Here is a 22,584-nt window from a genome sequence, read left to right as displayed (position 1 = left end):
AGACTGAACATGAGTCAACAGTGTGACGTAGCAGCAAAAAAGGCAAACACCATTCTAGGATGTATTAACAGAAGCATATAGTCTAGATCACTTGAAATCATTATCCCCCTTTACTCCTCTTTGGTCAGACCTCATCTGGAATATTGTGTCCAGTTCTGGGCACCACATTTTAAAAAAGACATCAACAAACTGGAGCAAGTTCAGAGAAGAGTGACCAGAATGGTGACTGGTCTGCAAACCATGTCCTATGAGGAACGGTTACAGGATTTAGGATTGTTTAGCTTGCAAAAGAGAAGACTGAGAGGAGACTTAATAGCTGTCTTCAAATATCTTAAAGGCTGTCACACTGTAGAGGGATCAGTTTTATTCTCATTTTCACAAGGAAAGACAAGAAGCAATGAGATGAAACTGATGGGGAGGAGACACAGATTAGATATTAGAAAAAACTTTTTGACAGTGAGGGTGATCAACGAGTGGAACAGTCTGCCACAAGAGGTTGTGCGTTCTCCTTCAATGGAAGTCTTTAAAAAGAGGTTGGACGGACATCTGTCTGGGATGATTTAGTGAATCCTGCTTTGAGCAGGGGGTTGGACTAGATGACCCAGGAGGTCCATTCCAACTCTAATATTCTATGATTCTATGAATGCACCCATCCTTGTCCTCTTCTTGTAGTAACGTGCCAATTCTTGTCCTCTTGTAGTAATGTGCCCATCCTGGTACTCTTCTTGTAGTATCGTTTCTATCTTTCTTCCCTTGAAGTAATGTGCCCACCCTTGTCCTTTTGTGGTAATGTGCCCATCTTTGTCCCCTTGTAGTAATGTACCCATCCTTGTCCCCTTGTAGAATATGCTCACCCCTTGTAGCAATGTCTCATCCTCTACTAATGTCCCTTATTATGCTGTCCTTCACATACACAAAAAAAAAATCCTTCTCACCTGTATGTCATTCCCTCAGTGTCCTCTTTCTTGCTTCCTAGACATCTTGACAATGGTGGATGTGCAGGGCCCCCCATCTGAGCTTTTCTTCAGTTGCATGAATGGCCCGCGCAAGGCAGAGAATCTCTCTACAGCTAAACCAATGGCAGTTGCCATATGCCAAAGTCGGGGGGGGGGGGGGGAACTGATTGGCCAGCGGCTGCTATTGGTATGGTGTCAGAAAAAGGAAAAACAAAATCCAGCTCCAATGCACTCGGAGTAAAATCTTTCCAGGCTTTATTACAAACTTGCTCATAATATTCAAAAAGCGGAATATTGCAAAAGGTAAAATGACATTACATGGCCCCAAGGGGCTAGAAAAATATAAAAAAGCAAGCGGCTACAAATTTCAGACACATAGACCATGTACAGAAATATTAGGGCTACAGCGACATCACATATGTTATACAGAAGAATAGCGCTGTCTCCATAGCTCTTTATACAGTGACTTATAGATCAGACAAGCTCCTCATATTTAGGCAGTTTCTATGTTACTCAGACGCTTTTTATATGAATAAGATCAGTGAGTCTCATTATACCGAGTAGAAAAGCTCCAGGGACAAAGCCCCCGTCTCATACCTTTTCTCTGTTTGTTTTATCATCTGTTCACACCCTATATGCACTTAATAGCCCTCTGTACATGCAATTGTTCCCATACTGGCCGGTGACTAGTTCATGTAGCAAAATGTGACTCCCCTATTTATTATATTGATGGCTGGAACGTACAATACAAGCACTTTTTACCTTTTACCTTTTGTGCCTTCCCTCCTTCCTCATAGATTGTAAAGCTTGCGAGCAGGAACCTCACTTCTCTTGGTATGTGTTGTGTTACTCTCTAATGTCTCATATTGTCTGTATACCGTTGTGCTCAAAAGTTTACATACCTCGGCAGATTTTTTTGCTTTCTTGGCCTTTTTTCAGAGAATATGAATGATAACACAAAAACTTTTTTTTCCACTCATGGATAGTGGTTGTATGAAGCCATTTATTGTCATCTACTGTGTTTTCTCTTTTTAAATCATAATGACAATCAAAAACATGCAAATCACCCTGATGAAAAGTTCACACACCCTGGTGATTTTGGCCTGATAACATGCACAGATGTTGACACAAATGGGTTTGAATGGCTAATAAAGGTAACATCCTCACCTGTGAGCTGTTTGCTTGTAATCAGTGTGTGTGCATTAAAACAAGAAGACTTGGGTCCTGACAGTGCTACTTCTGCGGTATCTTCAGCCTCATCAGATGAGGTGTTTAATTTTGAAAAGTATTTGGATGACATGGAGCAGCAAAGCATTGCCTCAGGGAAAAAGATTTGACTCCCACAGCAAACTGACCATACATCAGCAAAATTTTTCACTTGCTCTCAAAGTAGAAGAGTTCAACTGTTCATCTAGACTGACTGTGCATGAGGCCATTCCTTTATACCCTGAAATTCTTATAGATGTTGCCCATGTGGTCACCGCTTTGTCACCAACCTAAGTTAGCGTAGAGGGTTGTTCACTAGCCTTAAAATATTTAGCACATGAATAGGAAAAGGGAAGGGATTATCTGCTCACCCACTGACTCAATTGAAGCAAGGACTGTCCATTAAACCAAACGTAATTCCAATTATAAACGTAATTATAAAATTTCAGGTTTATTCAGAATTGGATATTCTATATATATAGGATGATGAAAGAAACGCGTTTCAAACGCTACAATACGACTTTGTTCAAGCTAAAAACAATACACTTGAAAAATAAAGAAAAAGAGGGAGCAGAAAGGAGAAAAAAAAATAAAGGGAAAAAAGAGTTTTAAATGACTGAGCACATCAAAAAAATCAATAACCAAATATTCAAATACAAGCTGAAACACAGATCATCTAAATATTTGAATGCATATAATCCAAAACCAATAAGGGAACATATATGAACGGTATTCAGACCATGCGGTGAGGCAGTATCTAAATAAAATTTCCAGTACGCCTCTCGTGTTAATAATTTAAGTCTAATGTCACCACCTCGCTGACTGCTAGCCGCACGCAATACACTGTTACCAAAAGGGGTTTACAAAACGTAGAGGTGGACATTTTATCATGCAAATGTAAATAAAAAAAAAATAAAAAGACAAGAGGAGAAGGGCGATCTGCGCATAATCCGGTGGCTTAGACGTATAGACACAAAATGACCAGATCCACTCATACTAATAATGTCTTTGTTAAAAAAATTTTAATAAAGAAAAGATCAGTATAAGTGGATCTGGTCATTTTGTACCTATACGTCTAAGCCACCGGATTGTGTGCGGACCGCCCTTCTCCTTTTGTCTTTTTGTTTTCTGCTCGGAGCCCAGTGAAGGACTCCTATTCAATGGGCCGACCAGATGCCGCCGTTGGATAGACGGGTTCCCCGGATTACATGCAGGATCCATTTTACCCCAAGGTGAGTGCATTACCATTCAAGCACTCCTTATGATCTCTAAATACTGCAACGGGAAAAGCGCCGCCTCTCTCTTCCTTTCTAGGATTTTGTTTCCCACTCTGCAAATCCAAAAAAGAAATTGATGTTGAATTATGCTGAAAAAAAGAGATTAAATTGATTTGAATTGATATAAGACATAAACTCTGGTATGGCAGAAATGATGAGCATGTCGTCTATGAATCAGGCATACCAGAACAAAAGGACAATAAAGGGATTATTCTGTGAAAAAAATGAAATTTAACATTCTTTCAAGATTTTCAAGGGAAGGGTAGTATTTGGCACCATGGACACATCCTTACATTGCAGAAAAAAAAATAATTATCAAAAGGAAAAAAATGTGAGTCATGAGAAAAAAAAAGTCACATCCAACATATAATGCTGTAAATCTTCAGAAAAGTTGGAATATTTCTTTAAATGAAATATCAATGCATCCAGAGCAATATTGTGTGGGATAGAAATAGTGAGGTAACGTCACAGCTCAACCAAGAGACCATGAAAAATGTGAAAGTTGCTCCAAAACATCAGTAGAATCCTTCAGAAAGCCTGGTGTGCGCTGGACTAGAGGCTGAAGTAATGAATGAAGCCGCTCTCCCAGTCACCCCGTAATGGAGCCAATCCCAGAAATAATGGGTCTCATGGGGGGTGGATTTGTGCATCTTTGGGAGGGCATGCGTAATAGGAAGAACAGGATGATCCACATGCAAGTAATCACCCTGAGCTTTAGTGAGCGCTCCCCAAGATATCCTTTCAATGATTTTATTTGTGTCTTTAAAAAATTTCAAAGAGGGATTGTTATTTAATTTTACATATGTACTGGTATCATTCAGAAGGTCAATTATTTGTGACCTGTATGCAGAAGAATCCATCACTATCACTACTCCACCCTTGTCAGACATTTTCAGTGTAATGTCCAACTTACCCTTTAATTCCTCAGTTGCAGCATATTGCAGATCAGTTACGTTCCTAGGAGTGTACTCACATTCTGAAGACATATGCAGCGCCTCCAGTTCTCTCTCCATAATGAGAAAAGGGAGCCAGCACGATGTGAGAGTGGCATGCATCAAATAAAAGTGTAAATTCACAGATTTATTCCAACTGCACTATAATACAAAATTAGATTTTTAGCAAATAGTTGATCCATTTTTTGAGCCACCCCTGCCACATCACGGCAAATCTCAATAGGGGGGTCCTACTCTATATTTTACATTTCATTGTGCCATGCGGCCTCCTAGATAAATTAATAGATTATTAGAGCAACACATACAGTAGAGACCAAAAATTTGGACACACCTTCTCATCTCTAGAACAACTGTTAAGAGGAGACTTTGTGCAGCAGGCCTTCATGGTAAAATAGCTGCTGGGAAACCACTGCTAAGGACAGACAACAAGCAGAGGAGACTTGTTTGGGCTAAAGAACACAAGGAATGGACATTAGACCAGTGGAAATCTGTGCTTTGGTCTGATGAGTCCAAATTTGAGATCTTTGGATCCAACCACCATGTGTTTATAGAAAAGGTGAATGGATGGACTCTACATGCCTGGTTCCCACCGTGAAGCATGGAGGAGGAGGTGTGATGGTGTGGGGGCGCTTTGCTGCTGACACTGTTGGTGATTTATTCAAAATTGAAGGCATACTGAACCAGCATGCCTACCACAGCATCTTGCAGCGGCGTGCTATTCCATCCGGTTTGCGTTTAGTTGGACCATAATTTATTTTTCAACAGGACAATGACCTCAAACACACCTCCAGGCTGTGTAAGGGCTATTTGACTAAGAAGGAGAGTGATGGGGTGCTATTCCAGATGACCTGGTCTCCACAGTCACCAGACCTGAATCCAATCGAGATGGTTTCGGGTGAGCTGGACCGCAGAGTGAAGGGAAAAGGGCCAACAAGTGCTAAGCATCTCTGGGAACTTCTTCAAGACTGTTGGAAGACCATTTCCGGTGATTACCTCTTGAAGCTCATCAAGAGAATGCCAAGAGTGTGCAAAGTAGTAATCAAAGGAAAAAGTGGCTACTTTGAAGAACCTAAGATATAAGACATATTTTCAGTTGTTTTACACTTTTGTAAGTATTTCATTCCACATGTTTTAATTCATAGTTTTGATGCCTTCAATATGAATCTACAATTTTTAGAGTCAGGAAAATAAAGAAAACTCTTTGAATGAGATGTGTCCAAACTTTTGGTCTGTACTGTACCTGTGACCTGTATATAACCGCTTCCATGTCGCAAACAGAGGCAACTGTGGATAAGAGGCAGCCCAGGTCCCAGTGTGTGCAGCAGAAGCCACACACACCAGGACAATTACCCAGCTATTATATATACAGTATGTGTCATTTGGGGTATTTAAATTGCTTTTTCCTATAATTAGTGTTATCAGTGAAATCCTCTGCGTTTTACGTATTTTCAGAAATCTCATATCCGCAGTGTAAACTGATGATAGCTGCAGGTTTGTGACCCCAGTATGTAATTTATGCTGCTGATATAGGTGCGAGCCTCAATCACAACAAAGGTGACATATGCAGCTTCTCCGCACATTTATCACAATGATACAGCGGGATTTACCAGTCCGGGATCATGCGGGTCCTCCACTCCCGGAGGTCCACAGCAAGTCTGCTCCATGGGAACACTGTCTAAAGATTATTGGAAAGTGATAATTTAAAGATATATTTAGGAAATGCCTAAACACCACAATTGTTCCCCCTACATGACGTCCCTCAGCATTGATCAGGAGGCCGGGATGTCACCTATTATTTTACCTTCTTTCAATATTCACTTAGCAGAACTTACTATGGACGGACTTAGTGGATTTACTTCTTTCTTAGAGCTGGGCCTGTGGTCTGCTACAGGGGTCATTATTGTCTTACTCTGCTTCCAACTTTGACTTAATGGGGCATTCGATTAATTAGACTTTTTAGAGAAGTTGGGGCAGAATTTCGTTTCACCACCTCCCGGGGTCGGGGGAAGTATGTGATTCTGGAAAAAATAAATGAGAAGGATTACTCGCCAGTCACAGCCCCAGCTGCTTCTGATCTCCGGCCTTCTGTACCTGACTGTGTGTCGCCCAGGGGTAGGGTCACTTTTGTAGGTGTACGGTGGCGTGACCCGGTCTGTGATCCCTGGCTCCACAGCAAAAAGGGGATTGGGTAAGGGAGATTGTCCGTGACGCCACCCGTGGGTTGCGGTGATGAGATGGTGGCACCGTCGCTGCCTCTGGGGACCGTGCCCGGGACTGGTGGTGTGGGGCAGCAAGATGGAATCCCCTCCAAGGGTAGGGGAGGTGTAGTCTTGGGGCCCAATTGGGAGTTGTGGATTGGGGAGTGACGGATGCAGTCCATGGCTTGGACCGGGTGCTGCAGGAGTACTCACAATATAAAGCAATAACTAACACAAGTCCAGGAATGAACCAAATTGCTGGTAACTGGTGCCCACGGATGCTGTGAGGATGGGTCCCACACCCGTGTGTGTACCTCAGGTGCTCGTCTCCTGCCTGAGGTTTGTGTCTGCTTCGTACACAGGTCCGGACTGGGTCCCGACATTCGGCACCGGGGGGCCACTACCCTCTCCCGGTCCACTTCGGGTCCCCACAAGCGGCTGGCCTATTCCTGAGGCCCTCACTGCCACTCTCCCTAGCCCCACACAGGGGCTGCTTCCAGACATCTCTCCTCCTGCAGACGGACTTCAGCTCAAACTCTGCTCTTTTCTAAGCTCCTCTCTCCCCCCTCCCATTTCCTGAGGAGGGGGTGAGTGGGGCCTGACTGGCTGTTGTGTTTGTGTGTGGGAAACTCCCCAAGGGAGAGTGAGATCTGCTCTAAAAAAAAAAGACAGATGCAGACTTCTGTGACACCCTGGTTTTGCCAGGGCGGCACACTCCCCCTTGGTAAAATACAGACCGTCCGCGGGCTGTCCAGCTACCAACATTTATTATTTAACGGGAAAAAGAAAAGTTAAACATTACAAACGTGCATCTTCCCACATCGGGAGGTACGTTTGCTCAAACTTTTAACTATCCTGCCACCCCCCACCTGCGGTGCAGATGGCCTCCTCTGTGAACCTGAGGACATTCAACAGGGGTGACAGTCCATAAAACAGTCAACTTGAACTTTGAACTTGCGGGTAGCCGTCCATGTTCTGCTACCACTGGTGCTGCTGCCACTCCCAGTACGGGGCACGGGTTCCGTGCTCTGCCTCCTGCTCAGGAGCCAGGCCCACTCGGATGCCCTCGGCGCCGGCTACAACCGGCCTCGCTAACTGCCGAGGACCCCATCGCTCAGTGGCCTTCTCCTCCTCTCTGCAGGTGCACCCCAGCTGCTCCACAGCCGCGACGGGGTACCTGGGAGCGGCTGGCGCCGCATCTGGGACAGACTTCCGGTCGGGTGCCGCCTCCGTTGTGGCCGGGCGGACTGCCAGAGCCGACATCATCACCGTTGCGGCCGGGCGGACTGCCGGAGCCGACGTCATCTCTGTTGCTGTTGCAGCCGGGCGGACTGCCAGGGCCGGGTATGATGTCATCAGGGTTGCAGCTCGCTTGTCCAGGAACGGAATTAGGCAAAGTCCTGGTGCCCCTGCCTTTACAGTCCTGGTTACATGAACTGCAGTCCCTTCCTGCTGCTCCCCCTTGGTACTCGGGAGCAGTCCTTCTAGCAACTTTTAAAGTCTCTCTTTCGCTTCCGGTTCTCCGGAGCTTCAATTCTGCCCGCGTTCTCAGGGGGCAGAGCCTTTTTTTTTTTCGCGCCCACCGCTCGGGAAAGAAGGCTTTGGCGGGAGTTTACGCGCCAGAAGATGGCGACAAGATGGTGGATTTCGCAAATTTCACAACGGATCACCGCTGACTTCAAGGCGATCTTCCACCAGTAAGTGGACTTGTTCAATCCTGTTTGTGATGCCAATTTGTGTCGCCCAGGGGTAGGGTACTCAGATCCAGGCCAAGGGGTCACTTTTGTAGGGGTACGGTGGCGAACCTGGTCTGTGATCCCTGGCTCCACAGCAAAAAGGGGATTAGGTAAGGGAAATTGTACGTGACGCCACCCGTGGGTTGCGGTGATGAGATGGTGGCACCGCCGCTGCCTCTGGGGACCGTGCCCAATTGGGAGTTGTGGATTGGGGAGTGACAGATGCAGTCCACGGCTTGGACCGGGTGCTGCAGGAGTACTCACAGTATAAAGCAATAACTGACACAAGTCCAGGAATTAACCAAGTTGCTGGTAACTGGTGCCCACGGATGCTGTGAGGACGTATCCCACACCCGTGTGTGTACTTCAGGTGCTCTTCTCCTGCCTGAGGTCTGTGTCTGCTTCGTACACAGGTCCGGACTGGGTCCCGACAGTCGGCACCAGGGGGCCATTACCCTCTCCCGGTCCACTTCGGGTCCCCACAAGCGGCTGGCCTATTCCTGAGGCCCTCACTGCCACTCTCCCTAGCCCCACACAGGGGCTGCTTCCAGACCTCTCTCCTCCTGCAGACTGACTTCAGCTCAAACTCTGCTCTTTTCTAAGCTCATCTCTCCCCCCTCCTGTTTCCTGAGGAGGGGGTGAGTGGGGCCTGATTGGCTGGTGTGTTTGTGTGTGGGAAACTCCCCAAGGGAGAGTGAAATCTGCACCAAAAAAAAGACAAATGCAGACTTCTGTGACACCCTGGTTTTGCCAGGGCGGCACAACTGCAGCCATAATGTGCCATATACAACATGTGACCGCTGCAGCCCATCACTGGCCTCACAGTATAGGTGATGTAACGCTCATGTGTGATATCGGGTTCGTCATCACAGCAGAGAAGTAGACTCAGATCGGTGTGGAGCACTAAAGTGTTAGACCTGACATAGCAATGGATTCAGCAGGTGAGTAATGCTTGTTTCTACTATGTATCACATTCTCCCTTACCTCTTCTTCTTTTTTTTTAACAACTCGATAAAATCACTTTACAAATGAATTTACAATTCAAGTTTTCCACTTTCTACAAGGTGGGAGCTTCTTCATACATAATGGCACTGCTCCTCCATCTGCATGTGGCTGTCAGGGATTGTGCCGGACAGAACCCCTAATAGCACTGACTGACAGGCTCATTTACGATTCTCCACTGAGGGTCTTACTACATAATACTGGTGACCGACGCTCTGAGACATGAACCTAGGAAGATGCGAAATACAACACTGCAGGGGCGTAACTACCGCGGTTGCAGCGGTCGCCATTGTGACCGGGCCCGGGAGGTTAAGGGCCCGCGTCTGCCCGGCAGATCAGCAGCCAGCTCCTTTCTGTGAGAGAGAAGCTGCGCTGTTCTGCCGCAGAACTCATGGCGCGGCAGCCGCTATATGATCCGGGCGCCGCTGACACCGGGCCACCCTGCCTGGTGTCAGCGGTGGTGTCACCGTGCTCCAGTCACCGCGCTCCCGTCGCCGCACACTGATTTGATATTGCATAGAGCGGCCGGCGCTGCTCTACGCATCATCAGTCTTCCCCCGTGCCTGCTTGGTGGCGTCACTCCTGTACGACTGCTGTATGTGGTTTGAGCACAGAGCGCAGGAGGACGCCGACCGGAGCCACGGGGGAATGAAGACAGAAGTGAGGACGAGCAGCGGTGAAACAAGTAAAGGTGAGGACAGAGCTGCGGTGGAAGGAAAAATCAGGTGAGTACTTATTTTATTTTTTTATTTTTTTTTATAAATTAGTGAGTACACGGGAAAGCTGGTTGCAGGACACATGGAGTCCTGGGGGGGGGGCTGGCTGCAGGACATATGGAGTCCTTGGGGGGGCCTGACTGCAGGACACATGGAGTCCTTGGGGGGGGGCCTAGCTGCAGGACACATGGAGTTCTTGGAGGGTCCTGGCTGCAGGACACATGGAGTCCTTGAGGGGGCCTGGCTGCAGGACACATGGAGTCATTGGGGCGGGCCTAGCTGCAGGACACATGGAGGCCCTAGGGGCTGGCTGCATGACACATGGAGGACTGGCTGCATGACACATGCAGGCCCTGGGAGAGCCGGCTGCATGACACATGGAGGCCCTGGGGGGGGGGACTGGCTGCATGACACATGGAGGCCCTGGGGGGGCTGGCTGCAAGACACATGGAGGCCCTGGGGGGGGCTGGCTGCATGACACATGGAGGCCCTGGGGGGGGGGCTGGCTGCATGACACATGGAAGTCTATGGGGCTGCATGATACATGGTCTATGGGGCTGCACTATACATGGAGGTCTATGGGGCTGCATAATAAACATGAAGGACACCTTATACATGGAATATAGTGGTGCATTATGTGCTGCCCCAAAGTCAGTAGCAGCCGGGCTGCTCGGATCCGGATCCATAGTGTGGCTCGAGGGATTCTTCCGGACCCAGGGGGTTGCGCGGACACTTCAAATAAAAAGGGAACGTATTTGTACGGGATTTGCTGTAGACACTCTGTGACGCCAATTACGGTGTGTGGTAAAGTGTGGCACCACCGCTGCTGTTATGGGGCACCCGGGGGCGATGGGATGGCAGCTGGATGTTAACCCCTCCGTGGGCAGGGATGGATGCCCTGGGGCCCAGTGTCTCTGTGCTGAGGGTGGTGATTGCAGGGGCCGGCGCGCCCGGTCATGCCGGGAAATGTTAGTTTACTCACGAATGAATGAGTCACACAAGTCCAATGGTAAACCAAGGTGCTGGTGGCCGGCCGCCGCAGCCGGGTGTATTCTGGTCCCTCACCCGGGGTGATGGTCTGTGTCACTTTCCTCTGCACTGTTTTTGGTGTGGTGGACTTCCCGGTGTGGAACACGGGAGTCCGCTCCTGGTACTTTGGTTGGGAGCCTTGCCCGCTGACACTGACCCTTGGGATCTACCGGGCCCTGGCGGATGCCCTATTCCCCTTGGTGGGTGGTTGTCTGCTTTCGGGACTTTGGGTGGGACAGGACCTGTAATCCTGTCCTCAACTGGTTAATTAACAAAGCCGGTTGTTCCGGTCTCTGCTTCAGGGTCTCTGTGCACGGTTTCCGGGTCGGTTCTCCGGTGTCGGTATCCGCGGGCTCCAACCCTGCCTCGGTCCACTTCGGATCTCCGGCAGCTGTCTTCCCGTCTTCTGACAGACACGGACCATCGTCTGCCGCCTAGCCAATACGCCAGGGCTCCAACCCCGACGCCTTTCCTTTCTGGCTTTGCACTTGAGGTTCACTTCTCCTCTCCTCCTACTCCACTTCAACTCAAAACTCAACTGAACTGACTCTTTTCCTGCCCCGGGTTCTCTAGACCCCTAGGTGGGTGTTCTCCATCCGCCTGGTCCTGCCCACTGGTGTGCCTGTCCTGCTCTGGAGGGGGTGACTAGGGTTTTTTTGGCTAGGTGTAACCCTGTGAGGGAAGGTGTTGTGCGGGGGGGCCTTTTCTGTGTGACCACCAGGGTGTCACACATTATACATGGAGGAATATGGGGCTGCATAATACAATATGAAGGTTTATGGGGCTGCATTGTAATACATATACAGTGCCTACAAGTAGTATTCAACCCCCTGCAGATTTAGCAGGTTTGATAAGATGCAAATACGTTAGAGCCTGCAAACTTCAAACAAGAGCAGGATTTATTAACAGATGCATAAATCTTACAAACCAACAAGTTATGTTGCTCAGTTAAATTTTAATATATTTTCACCATAAAAGTGTGGGTCAATTATTATTCAACCCCTAGGTTTAATATTTTGTGGAATAACCCTTGTTTGCAATTACAGCTAATAATCGTCTTTTATAAGACCTGATCAGGCCGGCACAGGTCTCTGGAGTTATCTTGGCCCACTCCTCCATGCAGATCTTCTCCGAGTTATTTAGGTTCTTTGGGTGTCTCATGTGGACTTTAATCTTGAGCTCCTTCCACAAGTTTTCAATTGGGTTAAGGTCAGCAGACTGACTAGGCCACTGCAACACCTTTATTTTTTCCCTCTTGAACCAGGCCTTGGTTTTCTTGGCTGTGTGCTTTGGGTCGTTGTCTTGTTGGAAGATGAAATGATGACCCATCTTAAGATCCTTGATGGAGGAGCGGAGGTTCTTGGCCAAAAGCTACAGGTAGGCCGTGCTATCCATCTTCCCATGGATGCGGACCAGATGGCCAGGCCCCTTGGCTGAGAAACAGCCCCACAGCATGATGCTGCCACCACCATGCTTGACTGTAGGGATGGTATTCTTGGGGTCGTATGCAGTGCCATCCAGTCTCTAAACGTCACTTGTGTGGTTGGCACCAAAGATTTCGATCTTGGTCTCATCAGACCAGAGAACCTTGAACCAGTCTGTCTCAGAGTCCTCCAAGTGATCATGAGGAAACTGTAGACGAGCCTTGACATGACGCTTTGAAAGTAAAGGTACCTTACGGGCTCGTCTGGAACGGAGACCATTGCGGTGGAGTACGTTACTTATGGTATTGACTGAAACCAATGTCCCCACTGCCATGAGATTTTCCCGGAGCTCCTTCCTTGTTGTCCTTGGGTTAGCCTTGACTCTTCGGACAAGCCTGGCCTCGGCACGGGTGGAAACTTTCAAAGGCTGTCCAGGCCATGGAAGGCTAACAGTAGTTCCATAAGCCTTCCACTTCCGGATGATGCTCCCAACAGTGGAGACAGGTAGGCCCAACTCCTTGGAAAGGGTTTTGTACCCCTTGCCAGCCTTGTGACCCTCCACGATCTTGTCTCTGATGGCCTTGGAATGCTCCTTTGTCTTTCCCATGTTGACCAAGTATGAGTGCTGTTCACAAGTTTGGGGAGGGTCTTAATTAGTCAGAAAAGGCTGGAAAAAGAGATAATTAATCCAAACATGTGAAGCTCATTGTTCTTTGTGCCTGAAATACTTCTTAATACTTTAGGGGAACCAAACAGAATTCTTGTGGTTTGAGGGGTTGAATAATAAATGACTCTCTGAATAAACTTTTGACAATTTAAAAAAAAAAAAATAAAAAAAGAAATAACATTCTTTTTTGCTGCAGTGCATTTCACACTTCCAGGCTGATCTACAGTCCAAATGTCACAATGCCAAGTTAATTCCGAATGTGTAAACCTGCTAAATCTTCAGGGGGTTGAATACTACTTGTAGGCACTGTAGGACTATGGGGGCTACATTATAATATATGGAGGACTATGGAGGCTACTTTATACATAGAGGACTATGGAGGTGTGTTATAAAACATTGAGGACTGTGGTGCAGTATAATATATGGAGAAATATGGGGTGAATTATAATACATGGAGAACTATGGGAAATTCATTATAATACATGGAGGACTATGGAGGTGCATTCCAATATATGAAGGGTTATGTGGGACCCTTTATACTATATGGAAGGCTATGTGGGGACCATTATTGTATTTGGAGAACTATATACGAGGGAGGATAAAGATACAAGTATGGGATGGGAATGTTTTGTGCTGAGGTAAAAAGGCTCTTACCCTCAGCACCCAGCTTTCCCATGCTCTAATGTACATCTCTCAGCATCCAGCTTTCCCATGCTCTGATATGGGAAAACTGGGTGCTGAGGGAATGATGTATAGCAGAGCATGAGAAAGCTGGGTGCCAAGGACCAGATGGATATCAGAACATGGCAAAGCTTAGTGCTGATAGAGGGATTTCAGATCATGGGAAACCTGGGTGCTGAGGGTAAAAGCCGCTTTACACGCTACAACATCGCTAAAGCGATGTCGTTGGGGTCACGGAATTTGTGACGGACATCCGGCCGCGTTAGCGATGTCATTGCGTGTGAAACCTATGAGCGATTTTGAATCGTCGCAAAAACGTTCAAAATCGCTAATCGGTGACATGCCCCCCTATTCCCAATTATCGTTGCTGCTGCAGGTACGATGTTGTTCGTCATTCCTGAAGCAGCACACATCGCTATGTGTGACACCGCAGGAACGAGGAACCTCACCTTACCTGCGGCCGCCGGCAATGAGGAAGGAAGGAGGTGGGCGGGATGTTACATCCTGCCCATTTCCGCCCCTCCACTTCTATTGGGCGGCCACTTAGTGACGTCGCTGTGACGCCGCACGAACCGCCCCCTTGGAAAGGAGGCGGTTCGCCGGTCACAGCGACGTCGCTAGGCATGTAAGTAGTGTGACGGGTCCACGCGATTTTGTGCGCCACGGGCAGCGATTTGTCCGTGTCGCACAAACGATGGGGGCGGTACGCACGCTAGTGATCTTGCTAGCGAGATCGCAGCTTGTAAAGCGGCCTTTAGAGCCAAGTGTCAGCATCATTATCCTGTACTCCGAGTGTCAGTGTCACTATCCCGTACCCTAAGGGGTACTTTGCAAGCTGCGACATCGCTAGCCGATGCTAGCAATGCCGAGCGCGATAGCCCCCGCCCCCGTCGCACATGCGATATGTAGTGTGAGCTGCCATAGCGAACATTATCATTACGGCAGCTGGACACGCACTTACCTGGTTGGTGACGTCGCTGTGACTGCCGAACAATCCCTCCTTCAAGGGGGAGGTGCGTTCAGCGTCACAGCGACGTCACAAAGCGGCTGGCCAATAGCAGCGGAGAGTCGGAGATGAGCGGGATGTAAACATCCCGCCCTCCTTCTCCCTTCCGCCTTGCCAGTGGACGCCAGGCGCAGGTAAGGAGATGTTTGTCGCTCCTGCGGCTTCACACACACAGCGATGTGTGGAGCTGCAGGAACGACAAACAACATCGTACCTGCGGACGCACCAACATAATGAAAATGAACGATGTGACACAGATCACCAACGATTTTTGACTGTTTCACGCTCGTTCATCTTCTCTCCTAGGCTTTACACGTTGCGACATCGTTACCGGCGCCGGATGTGAGTCACTTTCGATTTGACCCCGACGATATCGCAGGTGCAATATCGCAACGTGCAAAGTACCCATAAGTGTCGGTGTACGTGGAGGGGGGGCCCCGGTCCAAATTTTGCACCATGGCACATCAAACTCTAGTTACGCCACTGCAACACTTGTAAACCGCTCCTGGTGCCTGATATCATTATCTAGTGTCCTCACTCCGTGGTCTTCACTTACAATGTGAACTGTTTTGTCACCATTACCTTAGTGAATAGCCCCTTCACCCCCAGGCAATTTTTTCCTCTCCTTCTTCCAAGAGCCATAACTTTTTTATTTTTCCATCAATCTTGCCATATGAGGTCTTGTGTTTTACAGGACGAGTTGTAGTTTTGAATGAAATCGTTATTTTTACCATATAGTGCACTGAAAAATGGTGGGAAAAATCCAAGTGCGGTGAAATTGCAGAAAAAAAGTGTAGTTGCGCTATTGGTTTTGGAGTCTTTTTTCTCAGTGTTCACTATATGGTAAAACTGACATGTTGGTGTGAAGCCTCAGGTCGGTACGAGTTTGTAGATACCAAACATAGGCTCTGTGCACACGTTGCTTTTTTCATGCTTTTTTCCTTTCAGATTTTAATCAATACTGCAAGGAAAAAGCTTCCCAGCAAAGTCTATGAGACTCCTGAAGTGCTGTGCACACGGGGCTTTTTTCAGCAGCTTCTTTCTGCCAAGACATGCTTTTTCTGCAGAAAAAAAATCTGCTACATGTACACACAGTCTTACTTTTATCTAAGGGGTTAAAAAATTCAGAAGTTGTGCCTTTGTCACCATTTTCCGAGCCCCGTTGCGTTCTCATTTTTTGGGATCTGGGTCTGTGATGGCTTTTTTTGCGTCTTGAGCTGGCGTTTTTAATTAAATCATTTTTGTGCACATGCTATGTTTTGATCGCCTGTTTGTGGAAATAAAACCCCCCTCACAATTTTTGGTGTTTGGAATTTTTTTTCTCGCCACGCCGTGTACTAATCATATTAACTAGTTTTATAGTTTGATTGATCAGGCATTTCTGAACGTAGCGATACCAAATATTTGAGCAAAAAACTCCATAACACCATACAAATTTGGATGTGGGCATGGATTCTGCTAAATCCCCACATACAGCACAAACTCAGAACCATGGTATTAAGAGAAAAGAGAACAAGAGTTTTATAGTGCTAAAATTGTTCAAAAAAAATTATTATGAAGAAGGTGAACATCCATTTAGTCTAAAAACATATTAAAACACCAGGACAATGCCCCGAGATAGATAGACAGCACTTAAAGATTAGAGGCACCTGTCCCCTGATGAAGATTGAAAACCGATGTATCAAAACGTGCGTTGGGCGTTTCGAGGTTCCATTTCCTGTGACCTGTTACCGAATTCAGCTTTACCACCGCCACTTTTGCATGCCCTACTCCAGTATTACATCTCTGTATGCTTTAAGCTTTTTGAGTGGATCTGACTTCATGTTGTACCTAGTTATAGTCCACTATGGAGATACTATATTCTGATATTATGATGATTGTGCCATCTGTACAATCATAAAATGTAATTAGTTTCATGAGTCCCTAAGTGGTGTCTATCTATCTCGGGGCATGGTCCTGGTGTTTTAATATGTTTTTAGACTAAATGGATGTTCACCTTCTTTATAAGAACATTTTTTGTACAATTTCTTCTATAGAAACTCTTGTTCTCTTTTTTCTTGATACCAAATATGCGTAGTTTTTTTTATTTTTATTAACTGTTTTATTTTCAGGAGGGTCATTTGAATTTTTAGTTTTTTTTGTTATTTTTTTTCTTCCTATTATTTTTTAAAAACTTTTTATTAACATTTTTTATTTATTTTCCTAGTCCCCTAGGGGACGTTATCACTGCATAGTCCGATTTCCTAAGCATTTCAGAAATGCTGCTTCCTGTGAGTGCTGGAGATCTGTCGGCTCTCCCAGGAAGTTTACCATGGCAGTTTCAGGGGTCATCAGCTGACCCCGCGCTACCATGGAAACACATTGGCGCACCGTGATCATGTCACGGGACAGCCGATGGTGGTGGGAAATGGCACAATCCCCACTGCGGCCATTTAAGTCGTGCTGTCAGTGTTTTACAGCGCTATCTAAAAGGGTTAACAGGTGCGGGTGGATCTCCGATACACCTGAGCCTGATACCTACACCTGATACCCAAACATATGCAGAGATTTCCTCGGGCTCACCACCAGAGCCCGCAGTAACTGGAGATAGGCGACCAAGGACGTACCGGTACGCCCTTGGGCGTAAAGGGGTTAAAAAACAAAAGCAATTTATATTTCATTATATATAGAAAATAAAAGTTGTAAATTTATTTACACACAACACTGCTGCATGGACAGTATATGCACGCTCAGTTCTGCTACATAAGCACATTTACATACAGCTCTACTAAATACAATGGAGATCAAAATTAGAGAACAATGTCTGATGACTCGCTTTTTTCAGAAACAATGTAATAACTTTGTCACCAAGGATGTTCCAGAGCTTTTCTATTGGGTTTAGATCAGGACACTGGGCAAGTATTTCATTGTTTCAATGTTTTCTGTTTCAAGGAACTGCTTTACCCAATTTGTTGTATGACAGGGGGCATTGTCCTGCATGAAAACTGCTGGATGATTGAGGGATGAACGCAAGGAAATGAACCACGTGTTGTTGAAGAAGGTTCTGATACACACTTACATTCACTCTTCCATGTAGCTGTATGAGAGGTCCAAATCCTGCTGCAGAAAACATTCCTCAAACCATGACACGTCCTCCACCACCATTCACTGACTTCTTAACACACTTTGGGTTTAGTCTTTCTCCAGTTCGTTGACGAACATAATGTTTCCCATCGGACCCAAATAAATTAAATTTGCTTTCATCGCTATCTATGGAGCACTTCTTCTCTGTCCACACAACATGCTCCTCACAAAAGGTGAGTTCAGCCTTTTGATTCTTTCTGCTAATGAGAGGTTTGGTCACTGCAGAGTGGGCTTTCAATCCAAATGCTCTTAAACATCGTGACATTGTATGACGAGACAGATCCTTACCCTGTTTGGTGCTGAACTGGCGAGCAATTCCAGCTGCAGTGCTGAAACAATTACCCATGGATATTCCCCACATTATCCTGTCCTCTCTTGCGAGAGCGACCAGTCTTCTTTGGGGAATTGAAAGAGTTCGTGATGTTGTAAAGATGCAATATTCTCCAAATCACAGACTTGCAACAACCAAATTCTCTTGCTAGGGCTGTTAGGGTTACCCCTTAGGCCTTCATATGGATAACCTGCTGCCGGTGTGTTTCAATCACTTTGTAATGGCAGACCATTTCTGCAAAGTCAGTGCAAACTGAAAAGTTAGGCTGCCAACAGGGTTTGTCAGATAATTAAGGAAATTAGCACTAGGTGCCAGATTAACACCAATAACTTGCAGGTATCTGAAAGTGTTCTGTAATTTTGATCAGTGTTTATTTACATTTATTTCATTTACATTTTTATGTGCTTTTGAAAAAAAACAATTTATGAAATAAGTTTAAAATACTGTGAATTTCCTCATATTAGCATATAATCACGTAGTACTACACAGTGATCGCAACTTTTAGAAAATTGTGATCTTCACTGTATATACAGTTATATACACACACACACACTGTGTACACATCACCCCATTTTACAGTCCCTTACAGGGTATGTGATTGATCCTATGACTGAAAAGTTTTTGTTAGAAGTGCATCTTATAGTCCAAAAAATATGGTAAGTTCCAAAGTAATTTCCCTTCCTCATTTAATTATACGACTGTCTGTTATGTGATTTTTGGACAATCTGTCAATAAAATATTTATTTTGTCCCTGTGCAAGTTATTATTGATGGTCAAGAAAATATGAGTTTCCTTGTTTTCATTTTTCCCATTCTAGGTATGATAATGGATACTCCCTGTGTGGGATTTTTGATGTTTAAGAAAGTTCCACTTGTGTTTAAAACATTCTGAACATGAAAAAGGCTTCTCCCCTGTGTGAGTTATTTGGTGTCTAATAAGATGCAATTTCTGGGGAAAACATTTCCCACATTCTGAACATGAAAAATGCTTCTACTCTCTGTGACTGCTCTGGTGATAAAGAAGAGTTGATCTACTTGCAAAACATTTCCCACATTCTACACATGAAAACGTCTTTTCCCCTGTGTGAGTTCTCTGATGTCTAATTAGATCTGATTTGGTGTTAAAACATCTCCCACATTCTGAACATGAAAAAGGTTTCTGCCCCGTATGAGTTCTTTGATGTGTAACAAGACTTGATTTCTGGTTAAAACATTTTCCACATTCTGAACATGAATATGACTTCTCCCCCGTATGAGTTCTTTGATGTGTAACAAGACTTGATTTCCAGTTAAAACATTTTCCACATTCTGAACATGAATATGGCTTCTCCCCAGTATGAATTATCTCATGACTAACAAGACTTAATTTGTGGCTAAAACCTTTCCCGCATTCTGAACATGAATATGACTTCTCCCCCGTATGAGTTCTTTGATGTGTAACAAGACTTGATTTCCGGTTAAAACATTTTCCACATTCTGAACATGAATATGACTTCTCCCCAGTATGAATTATCTCATGGCTAACAAGACTTAATTTGTGGCTAAAACTTTTCTCGCATTCTGAACATGAAAAAGGCTTCTCACCTGTGTGAGTTCTTTGATGTATAACAAGATGTGATTTCCGGATAAAACATTTCCCACATTCTGAACATGAAAATGGCTTCTCACCTGTGTGAGTTCTTTGATGTGTAACAAGATGTGATTTCCGGATAAAACATTTCCCACATTCTGAACATGAAAATGGCTTCTCTCCTGTGTGAGTTCTTTGATGTATAACAAGTTTTGATTTCTGTGTAAAACATTTCCCACATTCTGAACATGAATATGGCTTCTCCCCTGTATGAGTACTTTTATGTGTAACAAGATTTGATTTCAGGTTAAAACATTTCCCACATTCTGAACATGAATATGGCTTCTCCCCTGTGTGAGTTCTCTGATGTTGTACAAGGTTTGATTTATGATTAAAATATTTCTTACAAATGGAACAAGAAAATCTCTTCTCCACTGTGTGAATTTTTTGATGTTTTACAAATGATGTTTCTGGAGGAAAACTATTTCCATTTTTTAATTGTGAAATTGGCTCCTTTTCTTTAAGATCAGTTGGTTTTCTAATGCCTCTTTTGTGACTTTTATTAATTTTAGTAGTCTGTAATGATTCAGAAGAGAGGACCTGTTTCATAGAATCAGATGATAGATCTTTGCTGTGAAAGAAAGATGGGATATCTGGAATAATGGCATTTGCTTTAGTTGAATCTTGTGTGATCTCAAAGTCATCTGATTTATAAATTGAAGATGTCAGTTGTCCCACTAGTCTCGTGGTACAGTCATCTGCTAGGAATAAAATCTGTTATTTTTTTCATAAAATATGCTTGAAATTAATATTTTTAAACATTTCTACTTAAAACGTCTATAGAAACAGCAAGTTATGTAGTAAAATAGAATTATTTGCTAAGACAATAACAGCTCACAGTCTAATAGAAGACCTCATGGCATGAACCAGTAGAGTATGGTACACCACCTAAAATGTTATGTAGGTGAATATGATACCAATATAAACTTCCTCTCCCACAAAAACAAGCCCCCACTCAGTTCCATCATCTGTCAATGGCAAAACAGAGTATTCCAACATTATAACGACGCCAAACACACCTCCAAGACGACCACTGCATTGCTAAACAAACTGAGGTTAAAGGTGCTGGACTGGTCAAGCATGTCTCCAGACCTGAACCCTATTGAGCATCTGTGGGGTCTCCTCAAATGGAAGGTGGAGGAGCAGAAAGTCTCTAACATTCACCAGATCTGTGATATCATCATGGAAGAGGATACAGCGGCTCCTGTGACGTTCTAGTGAACTCCATGCACAAGAGAATTAAGGCAGTGCTGGGAAGTAATGGTGACCACATGAAATATTGTCATTTTGAGCACAGTTTGGCAATTTCACTTAGAGGTGTACTCATGTTTGTTGTCAGCAGTTTTGACATTAATGGAAGTGTGTTAAGTCATTTAAAGGACACACCAAAATTACACTGTTATACAAGCTGTACACTGACTACTGTGCATTGCATCAAAGTGTCAGATCGTCAGTGTTGTCCCATGAAAATATACAATTAAATATTTACAAAAAAATGAGGGGTGTATTAACCTTTGTGATATACTGTATTTGCAATTTTCACTCCAACATCCACTGCGTCACTGAAGGCTATACTTTCCAAAATGGAGTCCCTTTATGGGACTTTCTCCTGCTCTGGTTTTCTGCTGTTCTGTCACATCAAGTCTTCTGCAAATGTGTCACATCTTATCTGGGATCTGCTCCAGTGACGTCAGCTTCTGTTGTTGAGGGTATGAATTGACTAACCTGAAATACTTAATTCAGCCATATCACAGACCCAAATATGTGGTTTAGTTGATGTAGCCTAATATATTTATGAATGTTATTGTTTCCTACTGACTCATATATGAATATATTCAGTGATTTTCCTTAATACAAAATGCCAGCTATGGACTCTCTAATATCGGGAAAAGTTTTGAAAGAAGCCATCACATCAGGTTAATGTCTCCATGGTCCAGTCTGCTGAGCACTGGCAGTGACACGCGAGTTAACGTCACATCTCAGATACCGATGGACCTGAAACAACTGAAGCAGAGAGCGGCTGCCATTCCACCCATGATCTCAGAAGGCTTCTCTGAATCAGCGTCACAAACTGTTCACATGAAGCCTCATCACGCTTTGGCTCTTTATCAAGAGCAGATCACCAAGGTTCACGAGGTGGCCCTGGATAGACTTACACCAACCAAAATTAGAATCTTTCCATTATTCCCCTCCCCATGTACATTTACCCATACGGACTCTATATTGTTGCAGTTCACCCCAATGTCACCTAAAACCTGTGTTGAATGATGACATTGGGGGGGAACTGCAACAATGTAGAGTCCGTATGGGTAAATGTACATGGGGAGGGGAATAATGGAAAAATTCTAATTGGAGTTGCTATAAGCCTCCTAACATACCTGAACAAATAGAGGGTGAAATGCTGCAACAAATTGAAAAGGCAGCTAATAATAATAATCAGGTTCTTATTATGGGGGATTTCAACTATCCAGACATACAGTGGGACATAGAATCTACTGGTTGTGCGAAAAGCTGTAAGTTCTTATCTACAATTAAGACCATTTCTTCTTTCAGATGGTAGATGAATCGACCAGGGGAGATAATTTGCTAGATCTGGTCCTGTCAAATAGACCGGATACAATTTCAGATCTACAGGTCCGGGAGCACTTGG

At 45.0% G+C, this 22,584-nt stretch overlaps 1 protein-coding gene across 1 annotated transcript; it reads right to left on the bottom strand.

Moving 5' to 3' along the window:
• Nucleotides 1-17,510: 17,510 nt before the first annotated feature.
• LOC142259127 (uncharacterized) lies at nt 17,511-20,643 on the bottom strand. Its single transcript, XM_075331636.1, has one exon. The coding sequence runs from the start codon at nt 20,481-20,483 to the stop codon at nt 19,296-19,298; it is 1,188 nt and encodes a 395-aa protein (XP_075187751.1). The 5' UTR covers nt 20,484-20,643; the 3' UTR covers nt 17,511-19,295.
• Between the last annotated feature and the right edge of the window lie 1,941 nt (nt 20,644-22,584).

The sequence above is a fragment of the Anomaloglossus baeobatrachus genome, assembly GCF_048569485.1.
Source record: "Anomaloglossus baeobatrachus isolate aAnoBae1 chromosome 5 unlocalized genomic scaffold, aAnoBae1.hap1 SUPER_5_unloc_27, whole genome shotgun sequence".
NCBI classification, from domain to species: Eukaryota; Metazoa; Chordata; class Amphibia; order Anura; family Aromobatidae; genus Anomaloglossus; species Anomaloglossus baeobatrachus.
This window is presented reverse-complemented; position numbering and strand designations above follow the sequence as displayed.